Genomic DNA, 16,562 nt, shown 5'->3' with positions numbered 1-16,562 from the left:
GAAGGGAAAGGAAGAACACCTACCAGTAAAAGAGCATGGGAAGCTCAAAGCATATACTAGAAAATATTTCCGGGAAAATGGCAGGGCAAAGTCACTACGTATCAATAGTCACATTGAACATTAATGGTCTGAATTCTTCAGTTAAAAGACACCGTTTGGCTGACTGGCTCAAAGAACACAACCCAACTATTTGTTGCCTACAAGAAACACATCTCTCTAACAAAGAGGCATGCAGACTGAAAGTGAAAGGTTGGAAAAAGATATTCCATGCCAACAGAAACCAAAAAAAAGCAGGTGTAGCCATATTAATGTCAGACAAAATAAACTTTAATACAAAAACTGTTAAGAGAGACAAAGAGGGACACTGTATAATGATTAAGGGATCAATTCAACAGGAAGATGTAACTATTATAAATGTATATGCACCTAATTACAGGGCACCGGTCTATTTAAAAGATATGTTAAGGGACTTAAAGGGAGATTTAGATTCCAATACAATAGTACTGGGGGACTTCAATACTCCACTCTCAGAAATAGACAGATCATCCGGACAGAAGATCAACAAGGAAACAGCAGATTTAATTGACACTATTGCCCAAATGGATCTAACAGATATCTACAGAACTTTCAACCCTACATCTACAGACTTCACATTCTTCTCAGCAGTGCATGGAACCTTCTCTAGGATTGATCACATACTAGACCATAAAGCAAGTCTCAGCAAATTTAAAAGAATTAGAATCATACCATGCAGCTTCTCAGACCACAGCGGAATGAAGCTGGAAATTAGCAACTCAGGAAACCCCAGAAAGTATGCAAACACATGGAGACTGAACAACATGCTCCTGAATGAACACTGGGTCATTCAAGAAATCAAAAGAGAAATCAAAAACTTTCTGGAAGTAAATGAAGACAACAACACAACATATCAAAACTTATGGGATACAGCAAAAGCAGTATTGAGAGACAAATTTATAGCAATAGGTGCCTATATCAAGAAATTGGAAAGGTACCAAATAAATGAGCTTTCAGCGCACCTCAAGGACCTAGAAAAACTGCAGCAAACCAAACCCAAATCTAGTAGGAGAAGAGAAATAATTAAAACCAGAGAAGAAATTAACAGGATTGAATCCAAAAAAACATTACAAAAAATCAGCAAAGCGAGAAGCTGGTTTTTTGAAAAAATAAACAAAATTGACACCCCATTGGCCCAACTAACTAAAAAAAGAAGAGAAAAGACCCAAATCAATAAAATCAGAGATGAAAAAGGAAACGTAACAACAGACACCACAGAAATAAAAAGAATCATCAGAAATTACTACAAGGACCTGTATGCCAGCAAACAGGAAAATCTATCAGAAATGGATAGATTCTTGGACACATGCAATCTACCAAAATTGAACCATGAAGACATAGAAAACCTAAATAGACCCATAACTGAAACAGAAATTGAAACAGTAATAAAGGCCCTCCCAACAAAGAAAAGCCCAGGACCAGATGGATTCACTGCTGAATTCTACCAGACATTTAAAGAAGAACTAATCCCATTTCTTCTCAAACTATTCAGAACAATCAAAAAAGAGGGAATCCTCCCAAATTCTTTCTATGAAGCCAGCATCACCTTAATCCCTAAGCCAGAGAAAGATGCAGCACTGAAAGAAAATTACAGACCAATATCCCTGATGAACATAGACGCAAAAATCCTCAATAAAATTCTGGCCAATAGAGTACAACAACACATCAGGAAAATCATCCACCCAGACCAAGTGGGATTCATCCCTGGTATGCAGGGATGGTTCAACATTCGCAAATCAATCAATGTGATTCACCATATTAACAGACTGCAAAAGAAAAACCATATGATTATCTCAATTGATGCAGAGAAAGCATTTGATAAAATTCAACACCCTTTCATGATGAAAACTCTAAGCAAATTGGGTATAGAAGGAACATTCCTCAATATAATCAAAGCAATTTATAAAAAAACCCACGGCCAGCATCCTATTGAATGGGGAAAAGTTGGAAGCATTTCCACTGAAATCTGGCACCAGGCAGGGATGCCCACTCTCACCACTGCTATTTAACATAGTTCTGGAAGTTTTAGCCAGAGCCATCAGACAAGAAAAAGAAATCAAAGGAATACAAATTGAGAAGGAAGAAGTCAAACTATCCCTCTTTGCAGACGATATGATTCTGTACTTAGAGGATCCAAAGAACTCTACTAAGAGACTATTGGAACTCATAGAGGAGTTTGGCAAAGTGGCAGGATATAAAATCAATGCACAAAAATCAACAGCCTTTGTATACACAAGCAATGCCATGACTGAGAAAGAACTGCTAAGATCAATCCCATTCACAATAGCTACAAAAACAATCAAATACCTTAGAATAAACTTAACCAAGGACGTTAAAGATCTCTACGATGAGAATTACAAAACCTTAAAGAAAGAAATAGAAGAGGATACCAAAAAATGGAAAAATCTTCCATGCTCATGGATTGGAAGAATCAACATCATCAAAATGTCCATTCTCCCAAAAGCAATTTATAGATTCAATGCAATACCAATCAAGATACCAAAGACATTCTTCGCAGATCTAGAAAAAATGATGCTGAAATTCATATGGAGGCACAAGAGACCTCGAATAGCTAAAGCAATCTTGTACAACAAAAACAAAGCCGGAGGCATCACAATACCAGATTTCAGGACATACTACAGGGCAGTTGTAATCAAAACAGCATGGTACTGGTACAGAAACAGATGGAGAGACCAATGGAACAGAATTGAAACACCAGAAATCAATCCAAACATCTACAGCCAACTTATATTTGATCAAGGATCTAAAACTAATTCCTGGAGCAAGGACAGTCTATTCAATAAATGGTGCTGGGAAAACTGGATTTCCACATGCAGAAGCATGAAGCAAGACCCCTACATTACACCTTACACAAAAATCCACTCAACGTGGATTAAAGACCTAAATCTACGTCCTGACACCATTAAGTTATTAGAGAACATTGGAGAAACCCTTCAAGATATTGGCACAGGCAAAGAATTTCTGGAAAAGACCCGGGAGGCACAGGCAGTCAAAGCCAAAATCAACTATTGGGATTGCATCAAATTGAGAAGTTTCTGTACTGCAAAAGAAACAGTCAGGAGAGTGAAGAGACAACTGACAGAATGGGAAAAAATATTTGCAAACTATGCAACAGATAAAGGGTTAATAACCAGAATCTACAAAGAGATCAAGAAACTCCACAAAAACAAAACCAACAACCCACTTAAGAGATGGGCCAAGGACTTCAATAGACATTTTTCAAAAGAGGAAATCCAAATGGCCAACAGGCACATGAAAAAATGATCAAGGTCACTAGCAATCAGGGAAATGCAAATCAAAAGCACAATGAGGTTTCACCTCACCCCGGTTAGAATGGCTCACATACAGAAATCTACCAACAACAGATGCTGGCGAGGATGTGGGGAAAAAGGGACACTAACCCACTGTTGGTGGGAATGCAAACTGGTCAAGCCACTATGGAAATCAGTCTGGAGATTCCTCAGAAACCTGAATATAATCCTACCGTTCGACCCAGCCATCCCACTCCTTGGAATTTACCCAAAGGAGTTTAAATTGACAAACAAAAAAGCGGTCTGCACCCTAATGTTTATTGCAGCACAATTCACAATAGCCAAGACCTGGAACCAACCTAAATGCCCATCAACGGTAGACTGGATAAAGAAATTATGGGATATGTATTCTTTAGAATACTATACCGCAGTAAGAAACAACGAAATCCAGTCATTTGCAACAAAATGGAGGAATCTGGAACACATCATGCTGAGTGAAGTAAGCCAGTCCCAAAGGGACAAATACCATATGTTTTCCCTGATCAGTGACAACTGACTGAACACCAAAAAGGAAACCTGTTGAAGTGAAATGGACACTATAAGAAATGGTGACTGATCAGCATAGCCCTGACTGTTAATGGACAACTTAATACATCATTATCCCTCTTAGTATTTTTTTTGTCTGTTCTACTTAATATGACTGGTTTAATTCTGTAATTATCACACAGTTATTCTTAAGTGTTGAAAATTAACTGAAATGTGATCCCTGTTAAACATAAGCGTGAGAATAAGAGAGGGAAGAGATGTATAATTTGGGGCATGCTCGGGCTGACTTGCCCCAATTGGTAGAGTTGGAAACATACCAGGGGATTCCAGTTCAATCCCATCAAGGTGGCATGTGCCAATGCCATCTCACTATTCCAAGTGATCAATTTCAGTTCACAATTGATCATAATGAAAGGACTAAGAGTCAAAGGGAGCACATAAACAAGTCTAGTACCTGCTAACACTAACCGATAGAATAAATAAACGGGAGAGTGATCCAACATGGGAAGTGAGATACTCAGCAGACTCATAGAATGGCAGATGTCCTAAATAGCACTCTGGCCTCAGAACCAGCCCTAAAGGCATTCGGATCTGGCTGAAAAGCCCATGAGAGTATTTCAGGCATGGAAAGCCAAGACACTCTGGCAAAAAGATCTCTGTGAGTGAGATCCCAGTGGAAAGAACAGGTCTTCAAAGAGGGAGGTGCCTTTCTCTGAAGGGAGGAGAGAACCTCCACTTTGACTATGACCGTGTCTAAACAAGATCAGAGTCGGAGAACTCAAGGGGCTTCCATAGCCTTGGAAACTCATGACTGGTGCATAGGGAGATTACTGATGCCATAAACAGGAGTGTCAATTTGTTTTGTTTGTTTGTTTGTTTTATTTTTATTTTTTTTGACAGGCAGAGTGGACAGTGAGAGAGAGAGACAGAGAGAAAGGTCTTCCTTTGCCGTTGGTTCACCCTCCAATGGCCGCCGCGGCTGGCGCGCTGCGGCCAGCGCACCGCGCTGATCCGATGGCAGGAGCCAGGAGCCAGGTGCTTTTCCTGGTCTCCCATGGGGTGCAGGGCCCAAGCACCTGGGCCATCCTCCACTGCACTCCCTGGCCACAGCAGAGAGCTGGCCTGGAAGAGGGGCAACCGGGACAGAATCTGGCGCCCCAACCGGGACTAGAACCCGGTGTGCCGGCGCCGCTAGGCGGAGGATTAGCCTAGTGAGCCGCGGCGCCGGCCAAGGAGTGTCAATTTGTAAAGTCAACAACAGGAGTCACTGTGCACTTACTCCTCATGTAGGATCTCTGTCCTTAATGTGCTGTACATTGAGGCTTAATGCTATAACGAGTACTCAAACAGTATATTTCACTTTGTGTTTCTATGGGGGTGCAAACGGTTGAAATCTTTACTTAATGTACACTAAACTGATCTTCTGTAAAAAAAAAAAAAAAAAGAAATTATCAATTCCCAACTTGACTCTCACTGGGATTAAACATGACAATAGGTCTGATCTGATTTCATCATCATTTAAAAAAAATCATCTATTATTTTCCACTTTATGTTTCTGTGTGGGAGCAAACTGTTGAAATCCTTACTTAAGGTATACTAAGCTGATCTTCTGTATATTAAGATAATCGAAAATGAATCTTGATGTGAATGGAAGGGGAGAGGGAGTGGGAAAGGGGAGGGTTGTGGGTGGGAGGGACGGTATGGGGGGGGGGGAAGCCATTGTAATCCATGAGTCATACTTTGGAAATTTATATTCATTAAATAAAAGATAAAAAAAATGAATTAGAAAAACTATTAAACTTTATTTATTTCTATCAAAGACTATGAGAAACTTTATGTTTTTCCTTTGTCATTGACAATCAGAAAGCTTGATCTGAATTTCTTTATGCTTTGGGTTATAATGTGTGGCATAATTTTCTTTGTAATGTTACTCGTTCTTTTTTAAGTTTGTTTCTCATTGTAAAATATATTATACTTGAAATAACTTATAAACTTTATTAGGAGGAAAAGTAAATTACAAATGCATAAATTATATGTAAAGAGGTAGTACTTTATTTTTTAAGGTGAACTTTTACCTATTTTTGTTTTTGTCTATTTTTCCCTGAAATTTTTTCCCAAAAATTTAATCCCTAGACCATAAGCTGTGAACACTTAAGTCTGAACCAAAAGTTATTTGTCTCACCATGAATTCTCCATAATGTATACAGTATATAAAATAAAATATGTACATTAAAAATAAAAAAAGAAAAACAATAGACGAAATCAATATAAATAAGCCTTTTTTGATAGTGAAATTTACAAAGCTTTAGGTAAACTAAGGAATAAAAGACAAGACTCAGATGACTACAATTAGAAATGAAAGGAGGGCATTATAACTGATGTCACAGAAATAAGGATTATAAGAGACTACTATGAAGAATTATATACCAACAAATTGGATAACATGGAACAGACGAACAAATCAAAAGAAAAAAATACAACCTACTAAAGCTGAACCAAGAAGATATAGAAAGCCTGTTTAAACAGACCAATAACAAATAAGGAGATTAGATCAGTAACCAAAAATCTCCCATATGGCTTCACAGATGAATTCTACCAAATATTTGAAGAAGTAATACCATCAAAATCTCAATGTCATTATTTGTACAGAAACAGAAAACAAAATCCTAAAATTTATATGAACAAAAGACCCTGAACAACATGTCAGTGTTGAACAAAAACAACAAAGCTGGAAGCATCAGACCTCCTGATTTCAAAACACATAATAAAACCCAACAGCCCAAAGAATATGGAACTGGAATAAAGACAGATATCTATACCAAAGGAATAAAATAGGGAGCCTAGAAATAAACGCATATATATAATCAACTGATCTTTGACAAGGGTTGTGTAAGTTCCTGATCTATATTTTCTCTTATTTAGTAAGTTGCCTTTTCCTTCTACATATTGTTTGTGTTGCTGTGCAGAAGTCCTTGTTTTATTGTATTCCAACTGTGTATCTTTTCCTTTGTTGTCTGTGCTTTTTGGTGTCACAGACAAAAGAATAGGTTCTCCAATAAATGGCACTGGGGAAACTGAATATCCACATACAGAAGAAAGATACTGGACCCTTATTTCACAGAATAAACAAAAAATCAACTCAAAATGGATTAAAGACAAACATAAGATCTAAAACCATAAAACAACTAGAAGAATATGGAGAAAATACTTCTTGACATTCATTGTGGTCATAAATCTTAGCCGAGTGCAACTATAGGCTAAACCCTGTGAGTCTTCCTAATGAATCGCTGAACCTAAGGGTGGTTTTATGGACCCTGAAACAGTCTGAAATTTCAGTTACTTTATTTACACCTTTTCTGCTATGACAAATGACTTTCATATTTGCCTCATATTTGCATGGCTACATTTTTTATATAATTCTATGCATGCTAGGTATAAGGCCCTCCTTTCTCTCCTAGCTACAAGGAAGTGTATTATCATATAAATAGGTTGCAGTCTAGTCATTTAAAAAATAATAGTATATGCTCATAAATGCTTATGTTAGCTAATGTTCTAAATACTTTATATACATGTTAATTCATTGAATTCCCCCAAACAACCTTAATCATTATTCCCTCTATTTTGAGTTAAGGAGCATTTAAGAAAATCTTAGCACAGATTACCCCATTTTATATAGCCAGCAAGTGGTAGAGCTAGGACTGGAATCTGCCTCGAGAGTCAAAGACTTTAGCTACTGCTAGATGCAACCTCCCTTTGAAGAAAATTATTCATAAAATTTGGTATTTAATTATTATTAATAATAATATACAATTAACTCCAGTCGACCTTTGTAAGTCAAACTAAAACATCATAACACTGATTGAGAACTTCTACTCTCACATAGCATCAAGCACCGTCCTTAAGGTTGGATAAACTTATAAGTAAAAGAAGTTTATTTGACTCATAGTTCTGGAGGATCAAAGGCATGGCACCAGCATCAGTTTGGCTCTGATCCAGCAATCCCACTACTGGTTATATATCTAAAAGGCAGGAACATGTATCAAAGAGACACCCATACCACCATATTTATAGCAGCACTATTCACAATAGCCAAACTATAGAATCAATCAAGGTGTCCATTATCAGACGAATGGATAAAGAAAATCTAGCATATATATACAATGGAATGTTATTCAGCTATTAAAAAAGAATGAAATTCTACCATTTGTAGCAAAAAGGATGCAACTGAGGACATCCTGTGGAGTAAATAAGCACGACCTAGAAAGACAAATATTATATGTTCTCCCTTACATATGGGAGTTAAAAATTTTTAAAAAATAAAAAAAAACAAAGAAATGCTTATATCAGTATTGCTGCAACTACAGTTTTATCAAATTTTGTTTTATATCTTTGTCAAACTAACAGTTAAGAACGTTATACTACTATAGTTTTAATTATCTGTGATTATTTTGTAATTTACTATATATAGGTGAAACAGTCAATTTTCCATTTGATTATTGCTTACAGCCCTTAACTATATTTCTTCAAAGAGTCTTTTTGCTTTTAACTTGACTATAATGAAAATTAAAAATATGCTATCTCAAGGCCGGCGCCGCGGCTCACTAGGCTAATCCTCCGCCTAGCGGCGCCGGCACACCGGGTTCTAGTCCCGGTCGGGGCGCCGGATTCTGTCCCGGTTGCCCCTCTTCCAGGCCAGCCCTCTGCTGTGGCCAGGGAGTGCAGTGGAGGATGGCCCAGGTGCTTGGGCCCTGCACCCCATGGGAGACCAGGAAAAGCACCTGGCTCCTGGCTCCTGCCATCGGATCAGCGCGGTGCGCCGGCCGCAGCGCGCCAGCCGCGGCGGCCATTGGAGGGTGAACCAACGGCAAAAGGAAGACCTTTCTCTCTGTCTCTCTCTCTCACTGTCCACTCTGCCTGTCAAAAAAAAAAAAAAAAAAAAAAAAAAAAAAAAATATGCTATCTCAAATGTGAATGAGAGAAGGGGAAAGTGCTAAATATTTGAATATATGAAACTACCACACCTAAAAATCTAATGAAAGCAAGATTTTATGGAACTATACACTATTTGACATTCACAACTACAAAATCAGCTGGGCCTCTGCACCCAGCAATCTTATTTTCTCAGTCCATTTGCTTTCCAACTATCCTAGAAAATTATATCATATATCCTTTTCCCTCAAACTTCCAACACGTCCTTGCTTCCAATTTCACTGAAGAAACTGAACCATGAGAAACAAGGTTTCCACAACCCTGCCAGCATCTGTGCCCATTTCATAGTACTTTTATGACGGCAGATAAAGTTCCTTATCAAGGTGAGCTTCTCCCATGACATCAGTGTCTATATTCTCTCCCCACTGAAAGATTTCCAGGAAGTTCTCTTAGCAGTACTCCTCTCTCTTTCCTGTACTGTTAGTCGTCCCCTCTCTACTGGATCATTTCTATAAGCATACAAACATTGTTTCTTCCATTTCTGGAAAAACATTCTCTTGATCTAAACCCCATCTAGTTGCCACTCTACTTCCCCTTTCCTTTTCACAGTAAAACTCCTTGAAAAAGTTGTCACATAGGCTCCAAAACAATAATAACAAGGACTTCAACACTCCACTATCATCAATGAACCAATCAACAAGACAAAAAAAACAACAAAGAAACAATGGAACTAATCTACACTATGGATCCAAAGGTATTTAATTAATATCTACAGAACATTTCATCCCACAGCTGCAGAATACACATTCTTTTCATTACTGCATGGAACGTTCTCTAGGATAGACCATAAGCTAGGCCATTAAGCAAGTCTCAACAAATTCAATAAACCTGAAATCATACCATGTATCTTCTGAACACAATGGAATGAAGCTGAAAATTAACAATAAATTCTAGAAAATATACAAACACATGGAGACTGAACAACATGCTGCTGAATGAACCTTGGGTCACAGAAGATATCAAAGAAGAAACTAAAAAATTCCTAGAAATGAATGAAAATGACATCACAACATATAAAAACTTATGGATATATCAAAAGCAGTGTTAAAAGGGAAGTTTATAGCAATTAGTGCCTACATCAAGAAACTTCAAGGGCATCAAATAAATTATGTAACAACACATCTCAAGGACCTAGGAAAACAAGAACAAACCAAACCTCAAATTAGTAGGAGGAAAAAATAATTAGAATTAGAGAAGAGATAACCAAAAGTGAAACAACAAAATGATACAAAAGAGCAGTGAAATGAAGAGCTGGTTTTCAGAAAAAAATTTTAAAGGCTGATACAACATTGGCCCAAATAACAAAAAAAGTTGGGGAGGACTCAAATTAATAAAATCAGAGATGATAGATCTGGCTGAAGAGCCCATGAGAGTATTTTAGGCATAGAAAGCCAAGACACTCTGGCAAAAAAAAAAAAAAGGACCTAAATGAAAGACCTCTGAGAGTGAGATCCCAGTAAAAAGAACGGGCCATCAAAGAAGGAGGTACCTTTCTCTGAAGGCAGGAGAGAACTTCCACTTTGACTATGACCTTATCTAAATAAGATCGAAGTCGGCGAACTCAAAAGGCTTCCATAGCCTTGGCAACTCATGACTAGAGCCTAAGGAGATTACTGATGCCATAAACAAGAGTGTCAAATTGTTAAGTCAACAATAGGAGTCACTGTGTACTTACTCCTCATATGGGATCTCTGTCCTTAATGTGTTGTCCAATGTGAATTAATGCTATAACTAGTACTGAAACAGTATTTTACACTTTATGTTCTATGTGGGTGCAAACTAATGAAATATTCATTTAATATATTCTAAATTGATCTTCTGTATATAAAGATAATTGAAAATGAAGAAAAAATCAGAGATGATAAAGGAAATGTAACAACAGACACCACAGAAATAAAAAGAATCATAAGAAATTACTACAAAGAGTTGTATGCCAACAAATTGGAAAATGTAGAAGAAATGAATAGATTTCTGTTCACGTACAATCTATTAAAATTGAGTCAGGAAGACACAGAAAACCTAAATAGACAATAACCAAGATGAGGAATAAATCAGTAATAAAGACTCTCTCAACAAAGAAAAGCTTGGGCCAGGCAGCTTCACTGTTGAATTCTACCAATCCTTTAAAGAAGAACCAATTCCAATTCTTCTCAACTATTTAAAACAATTGAAAGTTAAGGAATCCTCCCAAACTCCTTCTATGAGTCCATTATCACCTTAATTCCAAAACCAAAAAGGATACAACAAAGAAAGAGAACTATAGACCAATATCCTGAATGAAAAAGATACAAAAATCCTAAACAAAATACTACCAAATAGAATCCACCATCACATCAGAAAGATCATTCAGTATATAATGATTAAGTGATCAGTTCAACAGGAAGATGTGACTACTATAAATGTATATGCTCCTAATTACAGGGCACTTGGCTATTTAAAAGAAATGTTAGTGGATCTAAAGGGAGACATAGACTTCAATACAATTGTAATGGGGAAACCAATATCCTACTTTCAACAATGGGCAGATCAACCAGACAGAAAATCAGCAAGGCAACAACAGAGTTAATCAACACTGTAGCCCAAATGGATCTAACAGATACCTACAAAACTGTCCCTCCTACAGCTGCAGAATACACATTCTTCTTATCAGTGCATGGAACTTTCTCTAGGATAGACCACATGATAGGCCATAAAGCAAGTCTCAGCAATTTTTTTTAAATGACATAATACTGTGCATCTTATTTGAGCACAATAGAATGAAGCTAGAAATCAATAATTCAAGAAGCTCTAAACATATGAAAACACATGGAGATTGAACAACATACTCCTGAATGAAAATGGGTCACTGAAGAAATCAAAAGAAAAATAAAAAAATTTCTGGAAATGAGTGAAGATGACAATACAACATATCAAAATTTATAGGATACAACAAAAACCAGCTCATTTTCCTGATCTTTAAATTGTTTTTTTTTAGATTCAATCTTGTTGATTTCTTCTCTAATTTTAATTATTTCTTTTATTCTACTAGTTTTGTGTTTGGTTTGCTGTTGTTTTTCTAGATCCTTGTGATGCATTGATAGCTCATTTATTTGGTTCCTTTCCAATTTCTTGATGTAGGCACCAATTGCTAAACACTTCCTCTTAACACTCTTTTTGTTGTTTATGTGACAAGACTAGTGTCTCCTAATACTAACTGATAAAAAAGAGAGAGAATGATCCAACATGGGAAGCAGGATACACAGCAGACTCATAGAATGGCAGATGCCCTAAACAGCACTCTGGCCTCAGAATCAGCCCTTAAGGCATTCAGATCCAGCTAAAAATCCCATGAGAGTTTCTCAGGCATGGAAAGCCAAGACACTGTGGCAAAAAAAAAAAAATTACCTAAATTGAAGATCTCTGTGAGTGAGATACCAGTGCAAAGAATGGGCCATCAAAGAAGGAGGGACCTTTCTCTGAAGTGAGGAGAGAACTTCCACTTTGACTGTGGCCTTGTCTAAATAAGGTGGGAGTTTGTGAACTCAAGAGGCTTCCATAGCCTTGGCAACTCATGACAAGAGCCTCAGGTGATTACTGACGCCATAAATAAGAGTGTCAATTGTTAAATCAGTAGTGGGAGTCACTGTGCACTTACTCCCTATGTAGGATCTCTGTCCTTAATGTGTTGTACTATGCGAATTAATGGTAAAACTAGTACTCAAACAGTACTTTATACTTTGTATATCTGTGTGGGTGCAAACTATTGAAATCTTTACTTAGTATGCACTAAGTTGATCTTCTGTATATAAAGATAACTGAAAATGAATCTTGATGAAGAATGGGATGGGAGAGGGAGTAGGAGATGGGATGGTTGCAGGTGGGAGGGAGGTTATAGGGGGAAAAGCTGCTATATTCTAAAAGTTGTACTTTCGAAATTTATATTTATTAAATAAAAGTTAAAAAAGTAAAAAAATAGAAATGTAGACCAGAATAGAAGCCCCAGAAATGAATCCATGCATCCATAACTATCTAATCTTCGACAAACAAGCTAAAATAAATCCCTTGAGAAAGGACAGTCACTTCAACAAATGTTGTTGGGAAAACTGGGTCTATGCATTCAGAAGTATAAAACAAGGCTCCTGACTTAAATCTTATACAAAAATCAACTCAAAATGGATCATGGATCTATATGAATGACCTGATACCATCAAATTACTACAGAAAAACATTGGGAAAACTCTGTAAGATTTTGGCATAGGCAAAGGCTTCTTGGGAAAGACCTTGGAAGGACAGTCAGTAAAAGCAACAATAGATAAACAGTTACATCAAACTCTGAAGCTTCTGCACTACAAAGGAAACACTCAACAACATGAAGAGATGACCAACAGAATTGGAGAAAATATCTGCAAACTATGCAACTGATAGAGGATTAATATCCAGGATCTATAAAGAACTCAAGAAACTCAGCAACAACAAAACAAGCAATTTAGTTAAGAAATGAGCAAAGGACACAAACAGGCATTGTTCAAAGAACACAATACAGATAGAAAAACAGAAACATGAAAAAAAAATGCTCAGTGTCAGCAATCTTCAGGGAAATGCCAATAATAACCATATTAAGGTTTCCCCTCACCCCAGTTAGAATGACTATCATCCAAAAATCAAAAAATAATAAATGTTGGCAAGGATGTGGGAGAAAAAGGTACCCTAACCACTGTTGGTGGGAATGTATACCAGTATCACCGTTATGGAAGACAGTACAGATATTCCTGAGAAATCTGAAAATAGATCTACTATATGACCTGGTCATCCCACTCCTGGGAATTTACCCAAATGATATGAAAGCAGCATATGTTTATTGTAGCTCAATTCACAATAACTAAGACATAGAATCAACCCAGATATCCATCAACTGACGACTGGATAAAGAAAATGCAGTACACACACACACACACACACACACGTACTATGGAATGCTACTCAGCCATAAAAAAGAATCTTTTGCAACAAAATAGATGCAACTGGAAACCATTATGCTCAGTAAAATAAGCCAGTCTCAAACAGACAAATATGTTTTCTCTGATATGTGGTAGCTAATATAAAATACAAAAAATACATAGGAATGAAGTGGACATCTTGTGATTTGATTGGTGGTTGTAGTCCTTGTTTATGCTTCTTCAAACAGTGGCCTTCCTACTTTTACTTGTTGAATATTATGGTTAGTAGTGCATCAAGTCTGTGATTACATAGTAGATTGAAATTATTTTTGTAAAAGATAAAGAAAAAAGAAAAAAAGGATGGAAGGGGATTGAGGGTGGGAGAAAAGGAAGGTAGGAAGTATGATAATCCTCTTAGAAGTCTACGTGGGAAATACATGAAATCTGTTCTCTTTATATTAATAAAATTTTTTAAAAAGAGTTGTCAGTTTTATCTTCATTTCCATCCTCTATTTCCCTCACAGCTGTTGTGATCTGATATGCCATATATATTTCTTTGTAGACTCCAACCTGTTGTCCAATTTAAATTCCACAGAAGCAAGTGGAGTTTCTCTTTGGTTGGTCACTTGGTTCTGTTTTCTGTTTTGTTTTATCTACTGTGACATGTCCATCACCTAGAAAGTGTCTAAAACATATGAGACACTCAAGAAACATTTATTGTTGAAAGAAATACTTGTTGAATGAGTAAGCACATCTTTATTTAAGTAAGATATATGTTTTTTTCTTTTTTTAAAAAAAGATTTATTTATCTGAAAGGCAGAGTGAGAGTGATAGGAGAGAGGGAGACAGAGAGAGAGAGGTCTTCACTAGTTCATTTTGCAAATGGCCACAAAGGCCAGTGCTGGGCCAGGCTGAATCCAGGAACCAGGAGCTTCTTTTGGGCACTCCAATGTGTGTGGCAGAGGCCCAGAACTTGGGCCATCGTCTGCTGCTTTCCCAGGTGCATTAGCAGGGATCAGAATTGGAGCACCAGGGGCTCAAACTGGCACCCACATGGGATACAAGTGCTGTAGGCTGCAACTTAACCTGCTGTGCCACAGAGCTAGCCCCAAGTGATAGGTTTTTAATATGTGCATTACTACCCAGTCCAATGTACTATTTATCTGTTTGCTTTTCAACTGCTTAAGAAAGGATACTATCAATCTTTTGTATTTTGCTAAAACTTTGAGGTTCTATAACATAGTGAACAAGGTCCAAAAAAGCACTTTGCTGCTACAAAAAGTATAAATAATAGAGAATTAAGATTTGCAGAATTAAGATTTGCAGTGAGGCTGGAAAATACGGAAACACAAAGAATCAAAATAAACTCATATTAATGCTATTTTTCTATTATCTTTTAGAAGTGCCCTCGTATTTGAAAATATATATCCCATCCTAAAATGAATTATTTTAGCAAAAGTAAAATCCTAAAGATTAACAAATTTTAAAATTCAGTACATATTTCATCTGTTAATCATTTGACTAAATTTAGAGGTTGACCCTCTAATCATTAATTAATATACTGAAAACTCCATAAAACATTCATATTATTCAAAGGAAAAATAATTATGAAATTTTGGTGAGGGGTTGAAATGAAAATTACTAATAGACATCATACATAATAATCCACAGAACTTCTCTTGTAAACAACAGCAGTATGAAAATGCAAAGATAATATGAATAAGCAAAGTCATTAATATTTGCATTGATAACTATTGCTTGTACAGTCTAGTTTTCATCAAAGAAATATTTAGGTTTTTATTAAAAATGTTCATTTTTAATAGAAATTTTAAATCTTGATCTTCATTTCAAATTCCACAGTCAATAACAGTTTACCTGCTCATAGGCCCCAATCTTGATTGCTGTCTCTGGTGCAATTTTAAAAACATTTACACCATTTCCTCGCCAAAGAGAAAGAATACCTCCCTCTTTTACCATCTGCTCAAATCCACTAATCAATTTCATTCTCCTTGTCTTTAAACTTTGAACCTAGAAACAAATAGCAGATTGAATGTTTTATCAATTTATTTTCCAGGCAATAGAGCATAGGTTTTGCTATTTCTAATGAAACAATTAGACTCAATGTATAAATCCATGATTTTCAACATCATCTTCATTTTCCTTCAGAAACATATAAAATTAATACATTAATTTTGCTCTTGTCCCCAAATACATACTTAAAAGTTACAGTAGTCCTCTGTTATTTGCACCTTTGCTTTCTGCAAGCTTGCTTTCTACAGTTTCCAGTTTAAAAATATTACATAGAAAATTTCAGAAATAGGCAATTCATAAGTTTTAAATTGCACAGCATTCTGAATAGTGAGATAAAATCTCAACCATCCCCCTCCATCTTGCCCTGGATGTGAATAAACTCTGGCCAACATATTCACACCTCTACTTGTCCCTTGGTCACTTAGCAGTAGTTATCAGACCAACCGTCATGGCATTGCAGGATATGTGTTCAAATAAGCCTTATTTTGGGAGGAGAGAACTTCCACTGTGACTACGGCCTTGTCTAAATAAGATCAGAGCTGGTGAACTCAAAAGGCTTCCATAGCCTTAGCAACTCATGACAAGAGCCTCGGGTGATTATTGACGCCATAAATAAGAGTGTCAATTGTTAAATCAACAGGAGTCACTGTTGCACTTACTCCCCATGTAGGATCTCTGTCCTCAATGTGTTGTACTATGTGAATTAACAGTATAACTAGAACTCAAACAGTAC

At 36.7% G+C, this 16,562-nt stretch overlaps 1 protein-coding gene across 1 annotated transcript in view; it reads right to left on the bottom strand.

Moving 5' to 3' along the window:
- Positions 1-16,562, bottom strand: part of LOC100344835 (mitochondrial adenyl nucleotide antiporter SLC25A24) — a 74,247-nt gene that overhangs the window by 13,492 nt on the left and 44,193 nt on the right. The window contains exon 6 of the mRNA XM_002715453.6: positions 15,674-15,826. Within this exon, the coding sequence (XP_002715499.1) occupies positions 15,674-15,826 (153 nt within the window). The remainder of the gene's footprint in view (positions 1-15,673; positions 15,827-16,562) is intronic.

Source organism: Oryctolagus cuniculus, chromosome 7, assembly GCF_051225735.1.
Source record: "Oryctolagus cuniculus isolate XC-2025 breed Fujian yellow rabbit chromosome 7, ASM5122573v1, whole genome shotgun sequence".
NCBI classification, from domain to species: domain Eukaryota; kingdom Metazoa; phylum Chordata; class Mammalia; order Lagomorpha; family Leporidae; genus Oryctolagus; species Oryctolagus cuniculus.
Note: the sequence above shows the minus strand (reverse complement) of the source record. Positions and strands in the feature narration are given on the sequence as shown.